This window comes from Chiloscyllium punctatum, chromosome 19 (genome assembly GCF_047496795.1).
Source record: "Chiloscyllium punctatum isolate Juve2018m chromosome 19, sChiPun1.3, whole genome shotgun sequence".
Lineage (NCBI taxonomy): Eukaryota > Metazoa > Chordata > Chondrichthyes > Orectolobiformes > Hemiscylliidae > Chiloscyllium > Chiloscyllium punctatum.
Window position 1 is genome coordinate 97,250,470 of NC_092757.1, and position 20,737 is coordinate 97,271,206.

The 20,737-nt window shown below is 41.8% G+C and overlaps 1 protein-coding gene across 14 annotated transcripts in view; it reads right to left on the reverse strand.

The window, feature by feature from the left end:
- ncor1 (nuclear receptor corepressor 1) overlaps positions 1-20,737 on the reverse strand; it is a 406,208-nt gene that overhangs the window by 232,410 nt on the left and 153,061 nt on the right. For all 14 annotated transcript variants that reach the window (XM_072590142.1, XM_072590152.1, XM_072590155.1 and 11 more), the window contains 5 exons: positions 20,323-20,389; positions 19,228-19,400; positions 11,192-11,282; positions 7,793-7,971; positions 7,023-7,077 (listed from right to left, as the gene is read on the reverse strand). In XM_072590142.1, the coding sequence (XP_072446243.1) occupies positions 7,023-7,077; positions 7,793-7,971; positions 11,192-11,282; positions 19,228-19,400; positions 20,323-20,389 (565 nt within the window). The remainder of the gene's footprint in view (positions 1-7,022; positions 7,078-7,792; positions 7,972-11,191; positions 11,283-19,227; positions 19,401-20,322; positions 20,390-20,737) is intronic.

Sequence of the window (20,737 nt, forward strand, 5' to 3'; positions counted from 1 at the left end):
TGTTGATGATTTTGAAAACCTCCATCATCTTTTAGCTTCGTCAGTTTTTTATCCAATGAGAACAATTTCAACATCTTCAATCTATCCTCATCACTGAAGTTCTTCATCTCTGGAACAATTCTTGTAAAGCGCTTCTTCACTCTCTCCAATACAGTCCAATCCTTCCTATACTATGGCACCCAGACAATACACCAGCAGAGGCCAAAAAAGTGTCTTATACAAGTTTAACATCACCTCCTTGTACACGATGCCCCTATTAAAAAAAGCCAAGGACACTGTGTGCTTTACTTGCTACTCTACTTCCAATAATCTGTACATATATATACACCTAAGTTTCTCTGCCCTGCACCCCCTTGAGAATGCTTGTCTTTTGGTGCTCTTTTACCAAAACATATCATCTCTCACTTCGCTGCATTTAGAACATTGAACTTTACAGTACTTTGATGTTGCGCTGACTTGTGACATTAATCTGATGCCCATTTAACCTACACCAGTCCATTATTATCCATACGTTTGTCCTGTTTAAATGCCCTTAACATTGGCGTGTCTATGACTGTTGTAGGCAGACTGTTCCACGCCCCTACTACTAAGTAAAGAAACTATCCCTAATATCTGTCCTAAATCTATCAACCCTCAATTTAAAGCTATGTCCCCTTGTGCTAGCCTTCACCATCTGAAGAGAAAGGCTGTCACTGTCCACCCTCTGATTATCTTCTACATCTCGATTAAGTCACCTCTCAACCTCCTTCTCTCTAATGAAAACAGCCTCAGTTCCCTCAGCTTTTCGTCGAAACACTTTCCTTCCATACCAGGCAATATTCTAGTAAATCTCCTCTGAACCCTTTCCAAAGCTTCCAGCTCCTTTCTATAATGCGGTGACCACAACTGTACGCAATACTCCAGGTGCGGCCTTATCAGTGTCACAATCAGCTGAAGCATAAAACTCAATCCGCCTACCAATAAATGCCAACAGACCATATGCCGTCTTAACAACCCTATCAATCTGGGTGGCAACTTTCAGGAATTTATGCACCTGGACACCGAGATCTCTCTGTTCATCTACACTGCCAAGAATTTTACCATTAGCCCAGTACTCGACATTCCTATTACTTCTTCCGAAATGAATCACCTCACATCTTTCTGCATTAAGTTCCATTTGCCACTTCTCTGCTCAGCTCTGCATCTTGTCTATGTCTCTCTGTAACCCACAACATCCTTTGGTACTATACACAACTCTGCCTACCTTAGTGTCATCCACAAGTTTACCTCGCAAGTTTACTAAGCCATCCTTCTACGCCCACATTTAGATCATTTATAAAAATGACAAGCGGTAGTGGCCCCAAAACAGATCCTTGCAGCATACCACTGGTAACTGAGCTCCAGGATGAACATTTCCTATCAACCTCCACGCTCTGCGTTTTTTGAGCTAGCCAATTTCTGATCCAAACCACTAAATCACCTTCAATTCCAAAACTCTGTACTTTGTGCAGTGGCCTACCGTGTGGAGCCTTATCAAACGCCTTAAACGCCTCATGAACTCCATATACACCACATCAACTGCCTTACCTTGATCCACCTGTTTTGTCACCTTCTCGAAGAACTCAATACGGTTAGTTGGGCATGACCTAACCTTCACAAAACCGTGTTGACTATCCCTAATCAACTTATTAGTTTCCAGATGATTATAAATCCTAGCTCTTCTAACCTCTTCCAACACCTTACCCACAACCGAAGTAAGGCTCACTAGCCTATAATTACCAGGATTGTCCAGACTCCCCTTCTTAAATAAAGGAACAACATTTGCTAACCTCCAGTCTTCTAGCACTACTCCTGTTGACAACGATGACAAAGATCAAAAATAAAGGCTCTGCAATCTCCTCCCGGGCTCCCAGAGAATCTGTAGATAAATCCCATCCAGCCCAGGAATCTTATCTATTTTCAGATCTTCCAAATTGCTGAAGCCTCCTCTTTGTCAATCTCAACCCCATCTAATCTTGTAGCCTGTATCTCTGTATTCTCTTTAACATTGCCCTTTTCCAATGTGAATACTGGTGAAAAGTATTCATTAAGCGCTTCCCCCATGTCCTCAGATTCCACACACAACTTTCCATTACTATCTTTGATTGGCCCTAATCTTACCCTAGTCATTCTTTTATTCCTGATATACCTATATAAGGCCTTAGGGATTTCCTCAATCTTATCCACCAACAACTTCTCATGTCCTCTCCTGGCTCTTCTCAGCCCTCTCTTTAGATCTTTTCTGGCTAACTTATAACTCTCAAGCCCCCTGTCTGAGCCTTCACACCTCATCCTCACATAAGCCTCTTTCTTCCTCTTGATAAGAGCTTCAACTTCTTTAGTAAACCATGGCTCCCTCTCTCGACAACTACCTCCCGACCTGATAGATATATACTTATCAAGGACCCGCAGTAGCTGTTCCTTGAATGAGCTCTATCATGTGTCCAACCCCTGTAGTTTCTTTCCCCATCCTTTGCATCCTAAATCTTGCCTAATCACATCACAATTGCGTTACGCCCAGTTATACCTCTTTCCCTGTGGTATAACCTATCCCTGCCCAATGCTATTGTAAACTTAAACGAATTACGGTTACTATCGCCAAAGTGCTCACCTACCTCCAAATCTAACACCAGTACCAAATCCAATGTGGCATTGCCCCTTGTTGGCCTGTTGACATACTGTAGAAAACCCTCATGCAAACTAAATAAACTCAGAAAACCCTCCTGCACACATTGGGAAAAAAACTGACCCATCTAAACTACTTAAACTAAAGTACTGCCAGTCAATATTGGGGAAGTTAATGTCCCCATAACAACTACCATGTTACATTCGCTCCTATTGGGAATCATCTTTGCTGTCCTTTCATCTACATCCCTGGAATAATTCAGAAGCCCATAGAAAACTCCCAACAAGGTGACCTCTGCTTTCCTGTTTCTAATTTCAGCCCAAACTACCTGAGTGGATGAGTCCTGAAATGTTATCTAAGCTGCTGAAATACTACCCTTGAGTAACAATGCCACACCCTGCCTCTTATACCATCTTCTTTGTTCTTGCTGAAACATCTAAATCCCGGAACCGTTCCTGTTCCTCTTCTAGACATGTCTCTGAAATGGCCGCAATATCGAAATCCCAGGTACTAAACAATGCTGCAAGTTCACCCACCTTATTTCGGATGCTCCTGGTATTGAAGTCCACACATTTCAAACCAACATCCTGATTGCCGGTGCCCTCTTGTGACCATGTAAACCTATCACTGACCTCACTGTCCTGAATCTGCTGAACAGTGGAACGACAATTCAGGTTCCCATCCCCCTGCTGCATTAGTTGAAACCCCTCCATCCCCCAAAGAGCATTAGCAAATTTCCCAAGGATATTGGTACCTCTCTGGTTTAGGTGAAGACCATCCTATTTGTAGAGGTTCCACCTTCCCCAGAAAGAGCTCCAATTATCCAAGAATTCAAAACCCTCCCTCCTGCACTACCCCTGCAGCCATGTGTTTAGCTCCGCGCTCTCCCTGTTCCTTGCTTCACTAGCACGTGGCACGGACAACAAACCAAAGACAACAACTGTTTGTTCTAGCTCTAAGCTTCCACCCTAGCTCCCTGAATTTCTGCCTTAGATCCCCACCTTTCTTTCACCTATGTCGCTGGTGCCAATGTGGACCACCACTTGAGGCTGCTCCCCTTCCCTCTCCAGGATCCCAAAAACACAAGCAGAGACATCAAGAACCCTGGCACCTGGGAGGCAACACACCAATCGTGAGTCCCTCTCACAATTTAATGCTATCTACCATCTATCTGCCCACTTTACGAAGGAAAACCTATGGTCTCTACATTGAAACTTATTTCACTTTTAAACTTTCTGGAAAAGGCAAGTACAAGTATATGAAATTCAACTACTAACTTCAGATATTCAACATATCTTTCATTCAAGATGGTAACTGGTTAAGTGCAAATTGGCAGATGGAAAGAAGCACTGGACTCCGTGACAGGTAATTTGAGCATGGGGTGATGAATTTGAGGGTGGGCATTGAAGCAAAATTGAATCGGTGTTGGCAGTACAATAGGGACGTTTAAAAGCATGGAGTGGGCAGGCTCAGATTACAATTCTTCAACTTCACCCAGTTCGGAGTCTACGTGTTCCTCTATCAAAGCACTAGATTCCACTTGTCACTGCACAACACAAGTAGGAAATATTGAAATCAGCATCATTCTGATCAGCTAAAATACAGAATGTAAAGAAAGTCAAATGCTTGCTTTTTCAACCATAGGGAAAACATCAACCCAATGGTAATAAAACAACTTCACAACTACTTTCTGAATTGATATAAATAACATTTTTTCCAAAGGTTCACTGCAAATTGGTTATGGTTACAGATGATTTAATACTGAGGATCAGTAGTAGAAAATATAAAGAAGTTGGATAATATACGAGTGAAAAGAACAATAAGCAATTAAATGAATATGTATGCAAAATACTTGGATGGATAGGAATGGCATGAAGACTTGCGCTGACATCCATGCATGCGCAAAATGGCATGGAGACCTCGGCACAAGCACAGAATGAAGTGCTTGAAACGATCGTTGCTGGAATCTCATTATTGTGAACAGAGGTAAGCATTCTTGAAAATACCATTCCGTTATTCCTCAGTAACGTTATAAGCAAATTGTACTGCCGGAACGCGCATTATCTGAGAACTACCTGTAATGGAAAACCCAAATATCATTCTAGATGGATGAATTAAGATTAGTTGAGTGATAGCCTTCATTTATAATTTTATCATGATCTGTGACAACATGCCACCTGCCACAGAATATGCCAAAGACTCCACCACATTCATTCCTCTCATACAAATGCTAATTCTTCCATCAGAATCGTGGCAAAACTGGCACAGCAATGAATCTCACTACTAGCTCCTAGGCAGTCAACTGTACCACTTGTTCAGCAAAATGTTTCCATTCTGCATTCTCATTTATTAGCCAAATGATTCTTCTACTCAATTGGTGTTTTCAAATACCTGTCAGCATTCTACATGCTCATTATGCTAGTGTCATTCAGGTGCATACCCATGGGAGAGTCTATGCAGTTAGGATGAGTAACTCTCTTGAAGGAGCTTTTTGGACTTTACCAGTTATCTGCACAGTGTGACAGCAGGTCAAAGTTGTGCATGTGTCTGTCTGTACTGGTCAACCTTTATCTGTGCAGAACTTCAAAATCTAACACCTTAAATTTTACTCGGACATGAGGGACATTGACCAACCTACATTTAAAACATTTTGTCAGCCTTGAATCTAAGAAAAAGACAGTGCACCCTTAAATAAGACAAGCTTTAGGCAAGCCTGATAGAAGATTGCCTTACAGAAAATGAGCTACCCAAGAACAAAACAAGTAAACAGGGCTATACACAGCTACAGAGTTCCAGTATTAATTGTTAACTTTAAACAGACTTGGATTTCTTCCAAAACACAATGTGGAATAACCTCTAATTCAAATATACCGCTGTAAAACAGTCTCCAGGCTACTGATCAAGATAGAATTGCAGGCCAAGCAATTTTGACTCTGTCTAAGCAAATGAATTGTAGATTGTTCAAACATTCTGAAGGTCAATTTTCCTTCTACTTCAAACAGACCACACAGAAGCAGGAGAAAAACCAGCACCCATGCCAAAGAAATCAAATGAATCAGACAGTTTGATGATTTTCTTTGTAACATTACACAACTGCCACTAACAGACTATGATTATGATGGAATTGAAAACATTACAGACGACAGCAAATTTACCATAGATACTGCTGCCGCAAATGAACAAATTCTGCAACACCCACCTTGTAATTTTTAAATTTAAAATGTCACTAGTAACGTCATGCCAATTTCAAGCAAACTAGTCAGCACAAGTGATCTAACAAAAGGATGCACACAGAGCTCCAATTAAATAGAACCAAGAAGAACAAAAAATTTACAGCCCAGGAACAGGCCCTTCGGCCCTCCAAGCCTGAGCCGATCCAAATCTACTGTCTAAACTTGTCGCCCACTTTCTAACCACTGTATCCCTCTCCTCCCCACCTACTCATGCATCTGTCCAGATGCAGCTTAAATGAATCTACCGTGCCTACCTCTACCACCTCTGCTCGCAATGCGTTCCAGACACCCACCACCCTCTGTGTGAAGTACTTGCCGCGTGTATCCCCCTTAAACTTTCCACCTCTCACCTTGAAAGCATGACCTCACGTTATTGAATCCTTCACCCTGGGAAAAAGCTCATCTCTATCCAACCTGCCTATACCCTTCATGATTTTGTAGACCTCAATCAGATTCCCCCCTCAATCTCCTTTTTTCTAATGAAAATAACCTAACTTACTCAACCTCTCTTCATAGCTAGCACCTTCCATACCAGGCAACATCCTCGTAAACCTTCTCTGCACTCTCTCCAAAGCGTCCACATCTTTTTGGTAATGTGGTGACCAGAACTGTACACAGTATTCTAAATGCGGCCCGAACCAGTGTTTTGTATAATTTTAACATGACCTGCCAGCTCTTATATTCAATACCCCATCCAATGAAGGCAAGCATACTATATGCCTTCTTGGCCACTTTATCCACCTGTGCATAGGTGAATAGGTGGATAAATAGATCCAATATGGCCAATCCTATTTCCAACAAGCATACAATTTGCACCTAATTAATAAATTTCAGCTTTGGAAACAATTAAATTTACACTGCTTGAGAAAGAGATGAAGTAAGGAAGAAAGAAAGAGACAGGGAGAAAAAGAGGAGGCAATGGAGAGAAAGAGAGTTTGTGTTGATAAGATGAAGTAAAACATGTTATAACAAATTTCAACAAATGTGAAAAAATTTATATCAAAGAGTATTATACCCTGCAATTGATTCACTCACTGCGGTGAGCTGTGCGAATGGACTTCATATAAATCATTTAAAGATAACATAAGAAAAAGTAAAAGAAAATTCTGTTTTTCAGAAAATAGATGCTTAATGAATCTTCTTACCTTTCTTTCCAGGTAAGATGCTATCAAACCAAAGTTTTTTGGGTGTTGAACAAACCTATTCAAAACAGAAGTCTTTGATCAGTAACACAATCACCTGAAAGGTAAAAGTGCAATGAAAACTCAATTGCTCATCTCCTATGTCAGTGTCTGGCAGAAAGATCAGTAAGTTATTCATTAACTTGCAGTTGTCATTATATTGCACCAACAAGGAAAGTACATAAACCATTTTAATCCCTCTGTCGCAACCCACCACTAGTGTCAAAGTCAAACTGGAAAAAAACATTAAAAGTGATGGCACAGCCAGTTCTGGCAACATATTTACAAGTGAACCATAAGAATTGTCTAATTTCATGCCACAACTTCAATGTCAACAAAAGCTCACATGTTGCAAATTTTCTACTTTTTAAAGACATTAGTTTTGAGTGGTTATAACTTTATGCCCAGACATCCATCCACCTACTCAAACTGTTAACGCCACAATCACTTGATTAACTGGAAAGACCAGCTTTAATTTGCATTGGCAACATTATATACCTAAATAACAAAAAAATAGACTGCTACACATTACATTTGGCCTTAAACCTTTCGAAAACGATACAATTCATTATATACATGGCCAGGTTGCGCAGTATCAGTAGCAATTTTGTTAGGACCTACTAGCAATTCAGTCTGATGGTGTGCTTGCACAAGACTGGAGAAGATGCAGAAATAACTCAAACAGCCAGCAACAATTATCATGTTCAGTGCACAATATTTCAGACTATAATTACTTCTCTTTGAAGATCTCCTTCTCATGCTCAGACCAGACGTTTATGAACTGCCGTTCCTTGTAGACTCTCATGGGATCATCCATTACTCCATTCATGTTCAAGAATTTCACTCTTCGCTGCTCTGTGTCGTACATCATCGGAGGAATCACAGAAAGTTGCCTCATCTGCTTCTCATTATTCTGCAATAAATCATCCAATGGATTTTATTGACCAGATACCCTAAGTAGTTTGACATTCAGATGTTTTGTTACCTATTTGCAAGGGTCTTGTGGTGCAATGGTAGTGCCCCTACCTCTGGCTTAGAAGGTCCCAGATAAGAATATCTGAATAGATTAATTATAAATAACTAAAATGTTCAATATCCATTAAACAAAAACAAAGAACAAAAGAATTGCAAACACAAAAAAAACCCAAAGTGCTGGAGAAATTCAGGAAGTCTGGGAGCATCTGTGGAGACAGAAACAAGAGTTGAGATTTCCAGTTTAGTCGCTGTTCTGATGAATGGCCATTTGACTTAAAACTAATTCTGTTTCTCTCACAACAGAGGTTGCAAGGCCTCCTGAGTTTTTCCAGCACTTTCTGTTTTTTGCATTCAATATCCTTTCCTGATCTTAAATTGATTTTTTTCCTTAACAATTAGGACACAAAAAGCATCTAGCTACTGCAGGCTTGTAATCCTTGGTTGCTTATGGTCTACCACCAGTGAATAGGGAATAACACAACCGGAGAAAAATAACAACTCAATTACTGATTAACAGCAGCAGCTATTAAGGGTTCACTATAATTGCAAAATGGAGAGATGAAGTGCTCCTCTAGAAGTTTCACTGAAAGAGGACTAGAGGGAGTTAGTGTGAGACCAAGGAGAAAAATTAAAACGATGGTGACTGGAAGCTCAGGATCATGAAGCAGACTGAACAGTTGATCTTCCCAAAACACTACGAGTAGAGAATACAACATACTAAACTGGAAAAAAGTACATGTAAAATACTGCTTCTTCTGGAAACAATATTTGTGGTTTTGTACAATGCAGTCAGAGGAAGTATAGTGGCAGATGTTGCATCTCTTGCACTTGCATGATAACAGGAGGGAGCATTGGAAATTACCAAAACGTGGGCCAGGGTGCTACATAAGGAGGAGACCTGGCAGAATACTGAAAGTGTAGGGCAGGGAAAGATTTGGCAGTAACGTCAGGCTGGAGGTGGCAGAAATGGAGCTGGATGATCGATTTAAAGCAAAGGAATTCCTCTATCATACATTTTAATATTCCTTCCCATGACACCTTTCAACAAAATTGCAGGAGATGGAACACTTGCCCCTTTTACCTTTCTTCTCACCAAAGCACCCCAAGCGATTTACTTGCACTGCTTTAAAAATTACTATACTGTATTCGTTGCTCACAGTGTGCTCTGGTCTCACTGGGGTTTAGTTCACTACAGTGACTCAGAGTTTCCAATCGATTGCCATCTTAAATCTTGATGTAGAGGAGCTGGCGGTGGACTGGGGTGTACAGAGTTAAAATCACACAACACAAGGTTATAGTCCAACAGGTTTACTTGGAAGCACTAGCTTTCAGAGAGCATGCACACACCCTGTCAAGGCTTATACTCCATCTCTCTCTCTCTCTCACACACACACACACACACTACCAAGCGTGCACACAAACACACACTTTTGTGGGCGGCACGGTGGCACAGTGGTTAGCACTGCTGCCTCGCAGCGCCAGAGACCCGGGTTCAATTCCCGCCTCAGGCGACTGACTGTGTGGAGTTTGCACATTCTCCCTGTGTCTGCGTGGGTTTCCTCCGGGTGCTCCGGTTTCCTCCCACAGTCCAAAGATGTGCAGGTCAGGTGAATTGGCCATGCTAAATTGCCCGTAGTGTTAGGTAAGGGGTAGATGTAGATGTAGATATAGGGGTATGGTTGGGTTACGCTTCGGCGGGGCGGTGTGGACTTGTTGGGCCGAAGGGCCTGTTTCCACGCTGTAAGTAATCTAATCTAATCTATGTGCACTTAGACACACACATGCACTCTCTCTCTCTCTCTCTCATGCACACGTGCACACATATAAACCTATAGGGTGCATTTGCAGAATTATATTCACAGATGCATTCGTTTTTGACCAAAAAGCACACAATCTGCAGGTAGCCTATCCATGTAATATTTTATGAATTCCTACTTTGGAAATAGAACCCGTCTGACTCAAGATTGGGATAGACAGACAGAGTCAAACCTCACACCCTTAATGCATTGTCTGAGCTGAGATGTCAGCTTTTTTAAAAAATAAAACCTTAAGTTATCTCAAGAATGTGACTTAAAAGCAGCTCTGGAATTTACGTATTAAGGAACCAAAACCTGCAACCCATTCTAAAATATGAAAGATTTAACAGCAGTCTAGGTTTGTTCAGTATATCCCTTCCTATTGGAAGGATGTTGTGAAACTTGAAAGGTTTAAAAACATTTACAAGGATGTTGCCAGGGTTGGAGGACTTGAGCTATAGGGAGAGGCTGAACAGGATGGGGCTGTTTTCACTGGAGCGTAGGAGACTGAGGGGTGACCTCATAGAGGTTTATAAATCATGAGGGGCATGGATAGGATAAATAGACAAAGTCTTTTCCCTGGGGTGGGGGAGTCCAGAACTAGAGGGCATAGGTTTAGGATGAAAGGGGAAAGATATAAGAGAGATCTAAGGGGCAGCTTTTTCACGCAGAGGGTGGTGTGTGTATGGAATGAGCTGCCAGAGGAAGTGGTGGAGGCTGGTACAATTTCAACATTTAAGAGGCATTTGGATGGGTATATGAATAGGAAGGGTTTGGAGGGATATGGGCCGGGTGCTGGCAGGTGGGACTACATTAGGTTGGGATATCTGGTCGGCATGGATGAGTTGGACTGAAGGGTCTGTTTCCATGCTGTACGTTTGTATGACTCTATATCATTTCAGTTGCATGACACTGTAATCTTTTGATATAAATTCAGTCTAACGATCCTGCTCCACAGTTACCTGATGAAGGAGCAGCACTCCAAAAGCTAGTGCTTCCAAATAAACCGGTTGGACTATAACTTGATATTGTGTAATCTTAAATCTCCACCTTGCTCTCACAGAGAGCTCTGCAGCTTCAGCTTCCTGTCGTGCTCCAGTGAGGCTCATTGCAGGCTTGTGTAATAGTACCTCATCTTTCAGTTAGAAACTTTACAGCCTTTGATTATGACATCAAATTCAACAATTTCAGAGCATGATCTTTGCCCCCTTTCACAGACCTTTTGTTCTTTTTACAGCCTTCCCATTTTCACCTATTTAAAATACATTAAAAGAGGATGCTTCTCTATTAATGGGTGAAATCGTGACAGAAACCCAAACTGTCTACATTATCGGATGAAATTGACTCTAAGGAACACCTGACCTCCTGTTCAGAAAGTCCATCGATAATTTCTGAAATCTCATGCTCGCTCCTCGCTATAGTTGCTGGAAGCCCAGCTCCCCTCTGTCCCACTCTGAAAAGACAAAGCAATTGCATATTTTACCAAAAATATTTTAAACTGTGATGAACAGCACATTACATGACATAGTCGTGTTGAGATTGGTTGTACATTTGTAATGAAAAGCTAATATTTTCCTCATTAGTTTATTTTGAAATCACAGTATGCACTTTAAGGAATCTTTCTTGAAGATTATGTACACAGGGAGAATTCAGATGACCTCTGTTGTTGTGAAGCTATTTAATCAATGAATGAACAGTGACAATTTGATACATTACTTGGTCTACAGCACTCTTTGACATTATGAGCTGGATCTTCCATCCATTGAATCAGAAATGGACGAGAGTCTCAAGCTAAATCACTAACTGATTCAACGGTCTGATGCAATGAAACAGGTTTGAGAACCAGAGGTTCTTTGAGCCACAATTGACTCAAGTTTGGAGGTTAGAGATTAATCTACAATTTGGGAGAAGGTTGTCTCTGTTGAGAAAACAAATCTGTATTTTTTAATGACATAGCGTGGGGAAAAAGCAGTCATTCAGCCATAGTATCTTGCACCACACAATGCTACCATTCTGCCCAACTACTGTGTTGGCAACCTATTTAGTCCCACTGTTCCTCTTTTTTACCCCCCTAACATTCTTCCCTGCAACATTCTTCATAAAATTATTCAGTTTTCTTCTGAAAGCTGCTATTGAATTGGCTTCCACATGCTATCAGACAGTGTACTCCACAGACACAAAGCTTTTTTGCACCTTTCTCCATCACTTTAATTCAATGTCCTCTGATTAACATCAACTGGAAAGAGCTTTTTTAATATATCCAAATCTTTGACAATTTAACCACATCTATCAAATCTCCTTCCTTCTTTGCCTAAGGATCACAGCTCTTGTTTCTCTAGGTTATGCCAGCAACATAATCTCTCAGCTCTGAAACCATCCTCGTAAATCGCTTTGGCACCTTTTCTAAATTCTCTGCCCTTACTAAGGCCAAATAATCAGAATTAGTCACAATATCAAATGATTCCCAAAAGTGAGCACAATACTCCAAACATGGTTCCACTAAGGTCCAGTATGGCTATAGTAAAACTTTCCACTTTTATATTTCATTCCCCCTGCTTTTAGGACACAATAATTAATTTGTCTTCCTAATGACTAAGCTTGCATTTAACTTTGAGATTCATATATGAGCACACCTGGATCCCTTTCTAACCTCTGTTTTAAAATCTCACCACAAATAACATGTTATTGCAAAGTGGCTAAGTTCCCACTTTTTCATATCATACTACATCTGCCATATTTTTGTGCACTCATTAACAAACCTCATCTCTTTCCCAATACTCTACCTTGACAAATTTCCTTCCTGCCTATCTTGGCGTCATTGGCAAATGTAGATATGATACATTCAGCCCTTGCAATCACATCATTGATATGGTTTGTAAATAGTTCAAACCCTAACACTAATCCCTACAACACATCTTTAGTTGTAGCCTGACAACTAAAAAAGATATTTATTTCTATCTGCTTCCTGTTTGCTAACTAGTTCTTTACCCATGCATATGTGTCAAACTCAGACATGCTCTACAGCACTAGCAATAGCTTTAGTTACAATTTTTCTATTTTAAATATTGGTAGAAACTCATGTTTTTGCATTTTAGTTTTTTTTCTCAAACTCTACTTTCATGACCTTAGCCAACTTTTGCTGATCTTAAAATTGGACAAATCTTCTAATCTACCACTAATCTTTGCAGATTTGTACAGTGCATCTTTCAATCCGATACCACTTATCCTTGGTGAACTGTGGATAATGCATTCTTCTCAAATTGAGATGAATTTTTGCCAAGAATTTAGAGATCTCCTTAAAACTCTGCCATTGCATCACTACTATTATACCTTTTAAACCAGTTTCACTGTTTACATAACTAGTTATGCCTTTGTACCTTTATAATTGCCTTCATGCAGATTTAAACATGATTCTGACACCCATATTTGACGCCTTCAAACTCAATGAAAAGTTGTATCATGTTATGATTGCTGTCACTTGGATGTTACTTTACAATAGATTTATTGATGAATCTTGTTCCATTCTTCATTATAATGTCCTGAATAACTTGCTCATCAGCTGACTCCAAAACACATCACTCTAAGAAAATGCCCAGTACACGCTGCACACTCATTTTCTCAGCTAGATTTGCCAATCTGAATCACACAGCCTACATGTGCAGCGAAATCAACCATGATTATTGTGATTCGGAGATGCCGGTGTTGGACTGGGGTGTACAAAGTTAAAAACCACAACACCAGGTTATAGTCCAACAGGTTTAATTGGAAGCACACTAGCTTTCAGAGCGTCACTAGTGTGCTTCCAATTAAACCTGTTGGACTATAACCTGGTGTTTTGTGATTTTTAACTCTGATTATTGTGGCACTTTTCTTACATGGCCCAGTATTTCTTCTCTGTCTTTAACATAATGCATAGCACCCAAGGAGCAGCGAAATCGACGTTTCGGGCAAAAGCCCTTCATCAGGAATAAAAGCAGAGATCCTGAAGCGTGGAGAGATAAGCTAGAGGAGGGTGGGGTGGGGAAAAAGTAGCATAGAGTACAATAGGTGAGTGGGAGAGGGCATGAAGGTGATAGGTCAGGGAGGAGAGGGTGGATAGGTGGAAAAGGAGATAGGCAGGTAGGAAAAGTCATGGGGACAGTGCTGAGCTGGAAGTTTGGAATTAGGGTGAGGTGGGGGAAGGGGAAAATGAGGAAACTGTTGAAGTCCACATTGATGCCCTGGGGTTGAAGTGTTCCGATGCGGAAGATGAGGCGTTCTTCCTCCAGGCGTCTGGTGATGAGGGAGCGGCAGTGAAGGAGGCCCACTAACCCAGAATCTGGTTTCCAGCATTTGCAGTCATTGTTTTTACCCCATAGTGCATAGCACATCAGGGCACTTTGACAGCTGTGAACCACCGCTGGCAATGGACAGTAAGCATACACACGAAATCATATCTGACACCATCATCATTCCTGAATATGTCCTGTCCTACCTGTAGGACAGACCCAGCAGATATGGCAGCACAGTGGTAGACAGTTGGGAGGGAGCTGCACTGAGAAGTCCTTAACTATGACTCCAAACTACACGAAGTCTCAGATTCAAGTCAAGCATGGGCAAGAAAACTTCCTCCTGATTATCACTTACTATTTTCCCTCAGCTGATGAATCTGTACTCCTCCACATTGAACAAACATGAAAGGAAGCACTGAGGGTGCCAAGGGTGCATAATATACTGTGGCTGGGGAATTTCCATGTCCACCAGCAGCAGCAGCTCCACAGCAATGCCAGGTCTGCAAAAATTGGTGAGGAAATCAACAAGAGGGAAAAACATACTTGATCTCATTCGTACCAATTTGCTGGCTACAAATGCATCTGTCTATGACAGTACCAGTAAGAGTGCTCAGCATACAGTCCCTGAGGAGATGAAGTTTTACCTTCACATTGAGAATACTCTGCATTGTGATGTGTGGCACTATCACCGTGCTAATGGGACAGACTTTGAACAAATTTCTCAACTCAAGGCTGGGTATCCACGTGGCGAGCAACAGCACATTGTATTCCAGCAAAAGGCTAAAGCATTTACAGCAATCTTCAGCAAGAAGTGCAAGTTGATGATCTATTTCAGCCTCCTCCAATGGTTCCCAGCGTGACAGTTATCAGTCAATTCGATTCATTCGACATGATATCAAGAAACAGCTGTAAGCACTGGATACTGCAAAGACAATGGGCCCTGACCAATATATCCTGCAATAATACTGAAGTTTTGTGCTCCAAAATTGCTCCCCTTGCCTAGACATTCTAGTATTGTTACAAGACTGGGATCTACCAGACAATGTGGAAAATTGCCCAGGTATGTCCTATATACAAAAAAGGACAAATCCAACCCCCCGCCAATTACCACCCCAACAGTCCAATCTTGATCAGCAGTAGAGTGATGGAAGGTGTCATCAATAGTGCTATCAAACAGCACCTGCTCAGCAATAACCTGTTCAATGACACGAAGGGCGAGTGACAGCCCTTGACATAGAGGATGCATTCAATCTACTGTGACATCAAGGAGCACTAGCAAAACTGGAATCAATGGGTATTGGGGAGCAATTTGCCATTGGTTGGAGTCATACCTAGCACATAGGTAGATTGTTGTGATGAATGGAGGTCAGTTATCTCAGTTCCAAGACATCCCTGCAGAAGTTCCTCAGTGTCGTGTCCTAGGCCCAATCATCTACAATTGTTCCATCAATGACCTTTCCTCCACCATAAGGTCAGAAGCGTGGACATTCGCCAATGACAGCAAATTTTCAGTTACTCCTCAGAAACTAAAGCAGTCCATGACCAAATGCAACAAGATCTGGACAATATCCAGGTTTGAGCTGATGAGTGACAAGTGGCATTCACGTCACACAAATACTAGGCAATAACCATCTCCAATTAGAGTCAATCTAATCATTATCCCTTGACATTTTGTGTCATACTGTCACTGAAACTCCACTATCAACATTCTTGGGGTTACCATTGACCAGAAACTCAACTCATCACCTAAACGGTTCTTAAAAGAGGCCAAAGGAATCCTGCAGTGAGTAACTCACCTCCTGACTCCCCAAAGCCTGTCCACATCTACAGCATGATGGAATACTCCCTACTAGCATCAAGGTGTAAAGACAACAATCTCTCTATCAATGTCAGCAAAACGCAGGAACAGTCATTGACTCCAGGACTGTCAGCATCAATGGTGATGAGGTGGAGATGATCGACAGCATCAAGTCCCCAGGAATGATGATCACCAGCAATATGCCCTAGTCCACCCACATTGACACGAAAGTCAAGCAAGCACACGAACATGAACATCTCTACTTCCGCAGGAGATGAAGAAATTCAGCATATCCACAAAGATTGTTACCGATTGTTGTAGATGCACCATATAAACAATCCTATCCAGACATATTAGTGGGGGATGGCAATTGCTCCTCCCAAGGCTGCCTGAAACTACAGATTCATGAACACTGCCCAATCCATCACACAAACCTCCATTGACTCCATCTATACTTCCCGCTGCCTTGGGAAAGCAACCAACATAATCAAAGACTCCTCCTACCCGTTATATTCTCTTCCATTGGGCAGAAGACAGAAAAGTTTGAATACATGTATGAACAGATTCAACAACAGTTACTTCCTTGCTTTTATCAGACTTATGAACAGACCTCTCATATTAGTTAGTAGCAGCAGTGTGAACGATTTACAAGATGCACTGCAGAAATTCAAAGAACTTAGCACCTTCCAAACCCACAATCATCTGCAAGTTTCCCTCCAAGCCAGTCACCATCCTGACTTGGAAATGTATTCCTGCTCCTTCACCATCAGTGGATCAAAATGCTGGAAGTCCCTTCCTAAAGGCATTATGAGGCAACCGACAGAACATGGAATGCAGCAGTTTAAGGCACCAGTTTACCACCATCTTCTCAAGGGCAACAAGGGACAGACAATGAAATGCTGGCCAGGCAGCAACATCGATGTCCCATGAGTGAATCTGAAAAAGGTTCTACTTTCCAGCTCCAGGCCCAGAGCGTTGGGTATTACAACATTTCAACTGCTCATCCACTCTTTTTTAAACAAAGGTTGATGTTTTCCATCTCAACTGTCCTCCCAGGTAGTGCATTCTTGATTCCCATTACCCATTAGAGCTCTGAGAGAGGTGGCTGAGGAAATAGCAGAGGCATTGGTTGAGATCTTTCAAGAGTCACTGGAGTCACAGAAAGTCCCGGATGATTGGAAGATCGCTGTTGTAACCTCCTTGTTCAAGAAAGGATCAAGACAAAAGATGGAAAATTATAGGCCAATTAGCCTAAGCTCGGTTGTTGGTAAAATTCTAGAATCCACCATTAAGGATGAGGTTTCTAAATTCTTAGAAGAGCAGAGTCTGATTAGAACAAGTCAACATGGATTTAGTAAGGGGAGTTCATGCCTGACAAACCTGTTGGTATTCTTTGAAGAGGTGACAAGTAGGTTAGACCAGGGTCACCCAGTGGATGCGGTCTATCTGGACTTCCAAAAGGCCTTTGATAAGGTGCCACATGGGAGGCTAATGAGTAAGGTGAGGGCCCATGGTGTTCGAGGTGAGCTACTGGGATAGATTGAGGATTAGCTGTCTGACAGAAGGCAGAGAGTTGGGATAAAAGGTTCTTTTTCAGAATGGCAGCCGGTGACGAGCGGTGTCCCGCAGGGTTCAGTGTTGGGGCCACAGCTGTTCGCATTATATATTAATGATCTGGATGAAGGGACTGGGGAATTTCTAGCAAAGTTTGCAGATGATACGAAGTTAGGTGGACAGGCAGGTCGTACTGAGGAAGTGGGGAGGCTGCAGAAGGATCTGGACAGTTTGGGAGTGTGGTCCAGGAAATGGCTGATGGAATTCAACGTGAACAAATGCGAGGTCTTGCACTTTGGCAAAAAGAATAAAAGCACAGACTACTTTCAAAACGGTGAGAAAATTCGTAAAGCCAAAGTACAAAGGGATCTGGGAGTGCTAGTTGAGGATTCTCTAAAGGTCAACATGCAGGTTGAGTCTGTGATTAAGAAAGCGAATGCAATGTTGTCACTTATCTCAAGAGGGTTGGAATATAAAAGCCCCATTGTGCTACTGAGACTTTATAAAGCTCTGGTTAGGCCCCATTTGGAGTACTGTGTCCAGTTTTGGTCCCCACACCTCAGGAAGGACATACTGGCACTCGAACGTGTCCAGCGGAGATTCACATGGATGATCCCTGGAATGGTAGGTCTAACATATGAGGAACGGCTGAGGATCCTGGGATTGCATTCATTGGAGTTTAGAAGATTAAGGGGAGACTTAATAGAGATGTACAAGATAATACATGGCTTGGAGAGGGGTGGATGCTAGGAAATTGTTTCCGTTAGGTGAGGAGACTAGGACCCGTGAACACAGCCTTAGAATTAGAGGGGGTAAATTCAGAACAGAAATGCGGTGACATTTTTTCAGCCAGAGAGTGGTGGGCCTGTGGAATTCATTGCCGCAGAGTGCAGTGGAGGCCGGGACGCTAAATGTCTTCAAGGCAGAGATGGATAGATTCTTGTTGTCTCGGGGAATTAAGGGCTATGGGGACAATGTGGGTAAGTGGAGTTGAAGTGCCCATCGGCCATGATTGAATGGCGGAGTGGACTCGATGGGCCGAATGGCCTTACTTCCACTCCTATGTCTTATGGTCTTACCCTGTAGGTGAAAACACCTTTCCTCAAAGCCAACCAAAAATCCTGCCTTTCATTTTAAACAATGGTTCACTTGAGATAGACCCTTCAACTAAGGGAACGTTTTCTATCCACATGGACTATGCCCCTCAATCTTATAAACTCCTAACAGATCCCCTATCAGTCGTTTCTGCTCTAAAGAAAACAGCCTGAGCTTATCCAGTTTCTCTCCATAGCTAAAAGGCTCCATTCCAGGCAACATCCTGATGAATCTCCTGTGCACTCTTTCCAGCGCAACCACATCCTTCTGACAGGTGACCAGAACTGCACACAGTACTCCAGCTTCTCATAACCTCTCTGCTCTTCTGATTTATTTCACAATTGATCAAGCTTCCTATGCCTTAAATAGCCTATTAATCTGTCTTGTTGCCTTCAGGGATCTGCAGACCAGCATCCCAAAATCCCCCTGCTCCTCTGAGTATCCTAATGTCAAGCTCTGTAAATTCCTTTTATTTTAGATTTTGAGAGGAAGGTTGATAGAGGTTGTGAGGATCAGGGAAGACCAAAAGGGACAGGGGTGGGGAAGAGCGCAAGATAGAAAGCAAGTGAAGAGTGAGGGGAGAGACTGAGTGTGGGAGTGGACTCAAGAGATATTGTTGCTTTTCCCATGCTGACCATCTAGGGACATGAGTAATGAGCATATTTAGACCTAACCATTACCTTTGAAATCGTTCCTGCTGTTCCCTTTGCTTGCGGATTTCAGGGAACTGCTTCTCATAATACTCCCTAGTCTTGCTCTCCTTGGCCTTCCGCCGGGGGTTGTTTTCTATTCTTTCAACTTTTTTTTCCCACACCTCCATCAGCTGGTCATAACGCTGGCAGATCTTCTGTTCCTGAAAAACAGGTATCACAAATGAAGCGGACAATTAATACTGGAAAACTGGCAGCATTGTGCTTCTGCACTATGAGACACCGGTAGGTTCTTGCACCAAAACAGTGATTTATATGGCATTAGGAGATTAAGGGGAATATAAGAGAATATCACTGGGTGGACCACATTTTCTTGTCCTCATCTCATTTTTGGCAAATGGATTAACTCAATTTAAGGACCAAACCTCAAACAGGATTAAGGGACAGTAAAATCTAAAGTAGTGAAATAATTGCAGAGGGGGAAGAAAATAAGATTAGATGCTTAAGAAACTATGAAACACAATAGCAATCAGCTTTTCCAACATCTTTAATCAGAAAAACATCAATATTCAGGACTGGAAATTGCAAAATGAAATCATAGGTAGACTCACGGAAAACCATTGGAAGCAATTAGTGAGCATAGTAAGAAGCCAAAGATGAACACTTTCTCCTATACATATAAAACCTTACTCTCTGAAATCTCAGTAACACCAAGTTAAATAAAAACAAAGTCACAATGTCATCTGTTGCTGTGAAACTAGTGTTCTTTTCTCATCGTTGCCTCAAAATATAGACACCAGGAGCAGGGGGAGGCCATTCAGCTTTTGAAATTGCTCCATCATTCAATGTCATCATGACTGATCTCTTGTCTCAAAGACATATGCATAATAATTGCCCGAGAGAATGTGGTGCCTTCCTGAACTAGTGCAGTCCACAGGGTGTTGGGATGCCCACAATGATGCAAAGGCGGGAGTTTCAGATTTTTGGCCAGGCAACAGTGTAATTACTGCAATGTATTTCCAAGTCAGGATAATGAGTGGCTTGGATGGAAACTTGGAGGGGATGGTGTTATCACAATGTCATTCATAATTAAGCTTTAAAAAAAATTCAAGAATCATAGCATACCCTCTGTTTGCGAGCATGGTTTCTCCTCTTGAAAAAAAGTATCAATTTTTTCCTCATTATTTGGTTCCTAAAATAGAAACACATGCAAAAGTATTAAGGCAATGAATAATCTAGATTTGGCAAGAGAGTTTTAACAATAGGGTTGCTAACATGCATGGGATTTAAAAAAAAACAAAGAGGTACATAAGTACATTAAAGGGGAAAGCCTCAGCGGCCAGGTCGCTGACGCTGAGCCTGACTCTGTGGCTCAGAAAGGAAGCAACAAGAACAGGACAGCGATAGTGATAGGAGATTCAACGATCAGAGGAACAGACAGGAGATTCTGTGGTCGCAAACAAGATTCCTGGATGGTATATTGCCTCCTAGGTGTGTCAGGGATGTCTCAGATCGAGTCTACAGGATTCTTAAGGAGGAG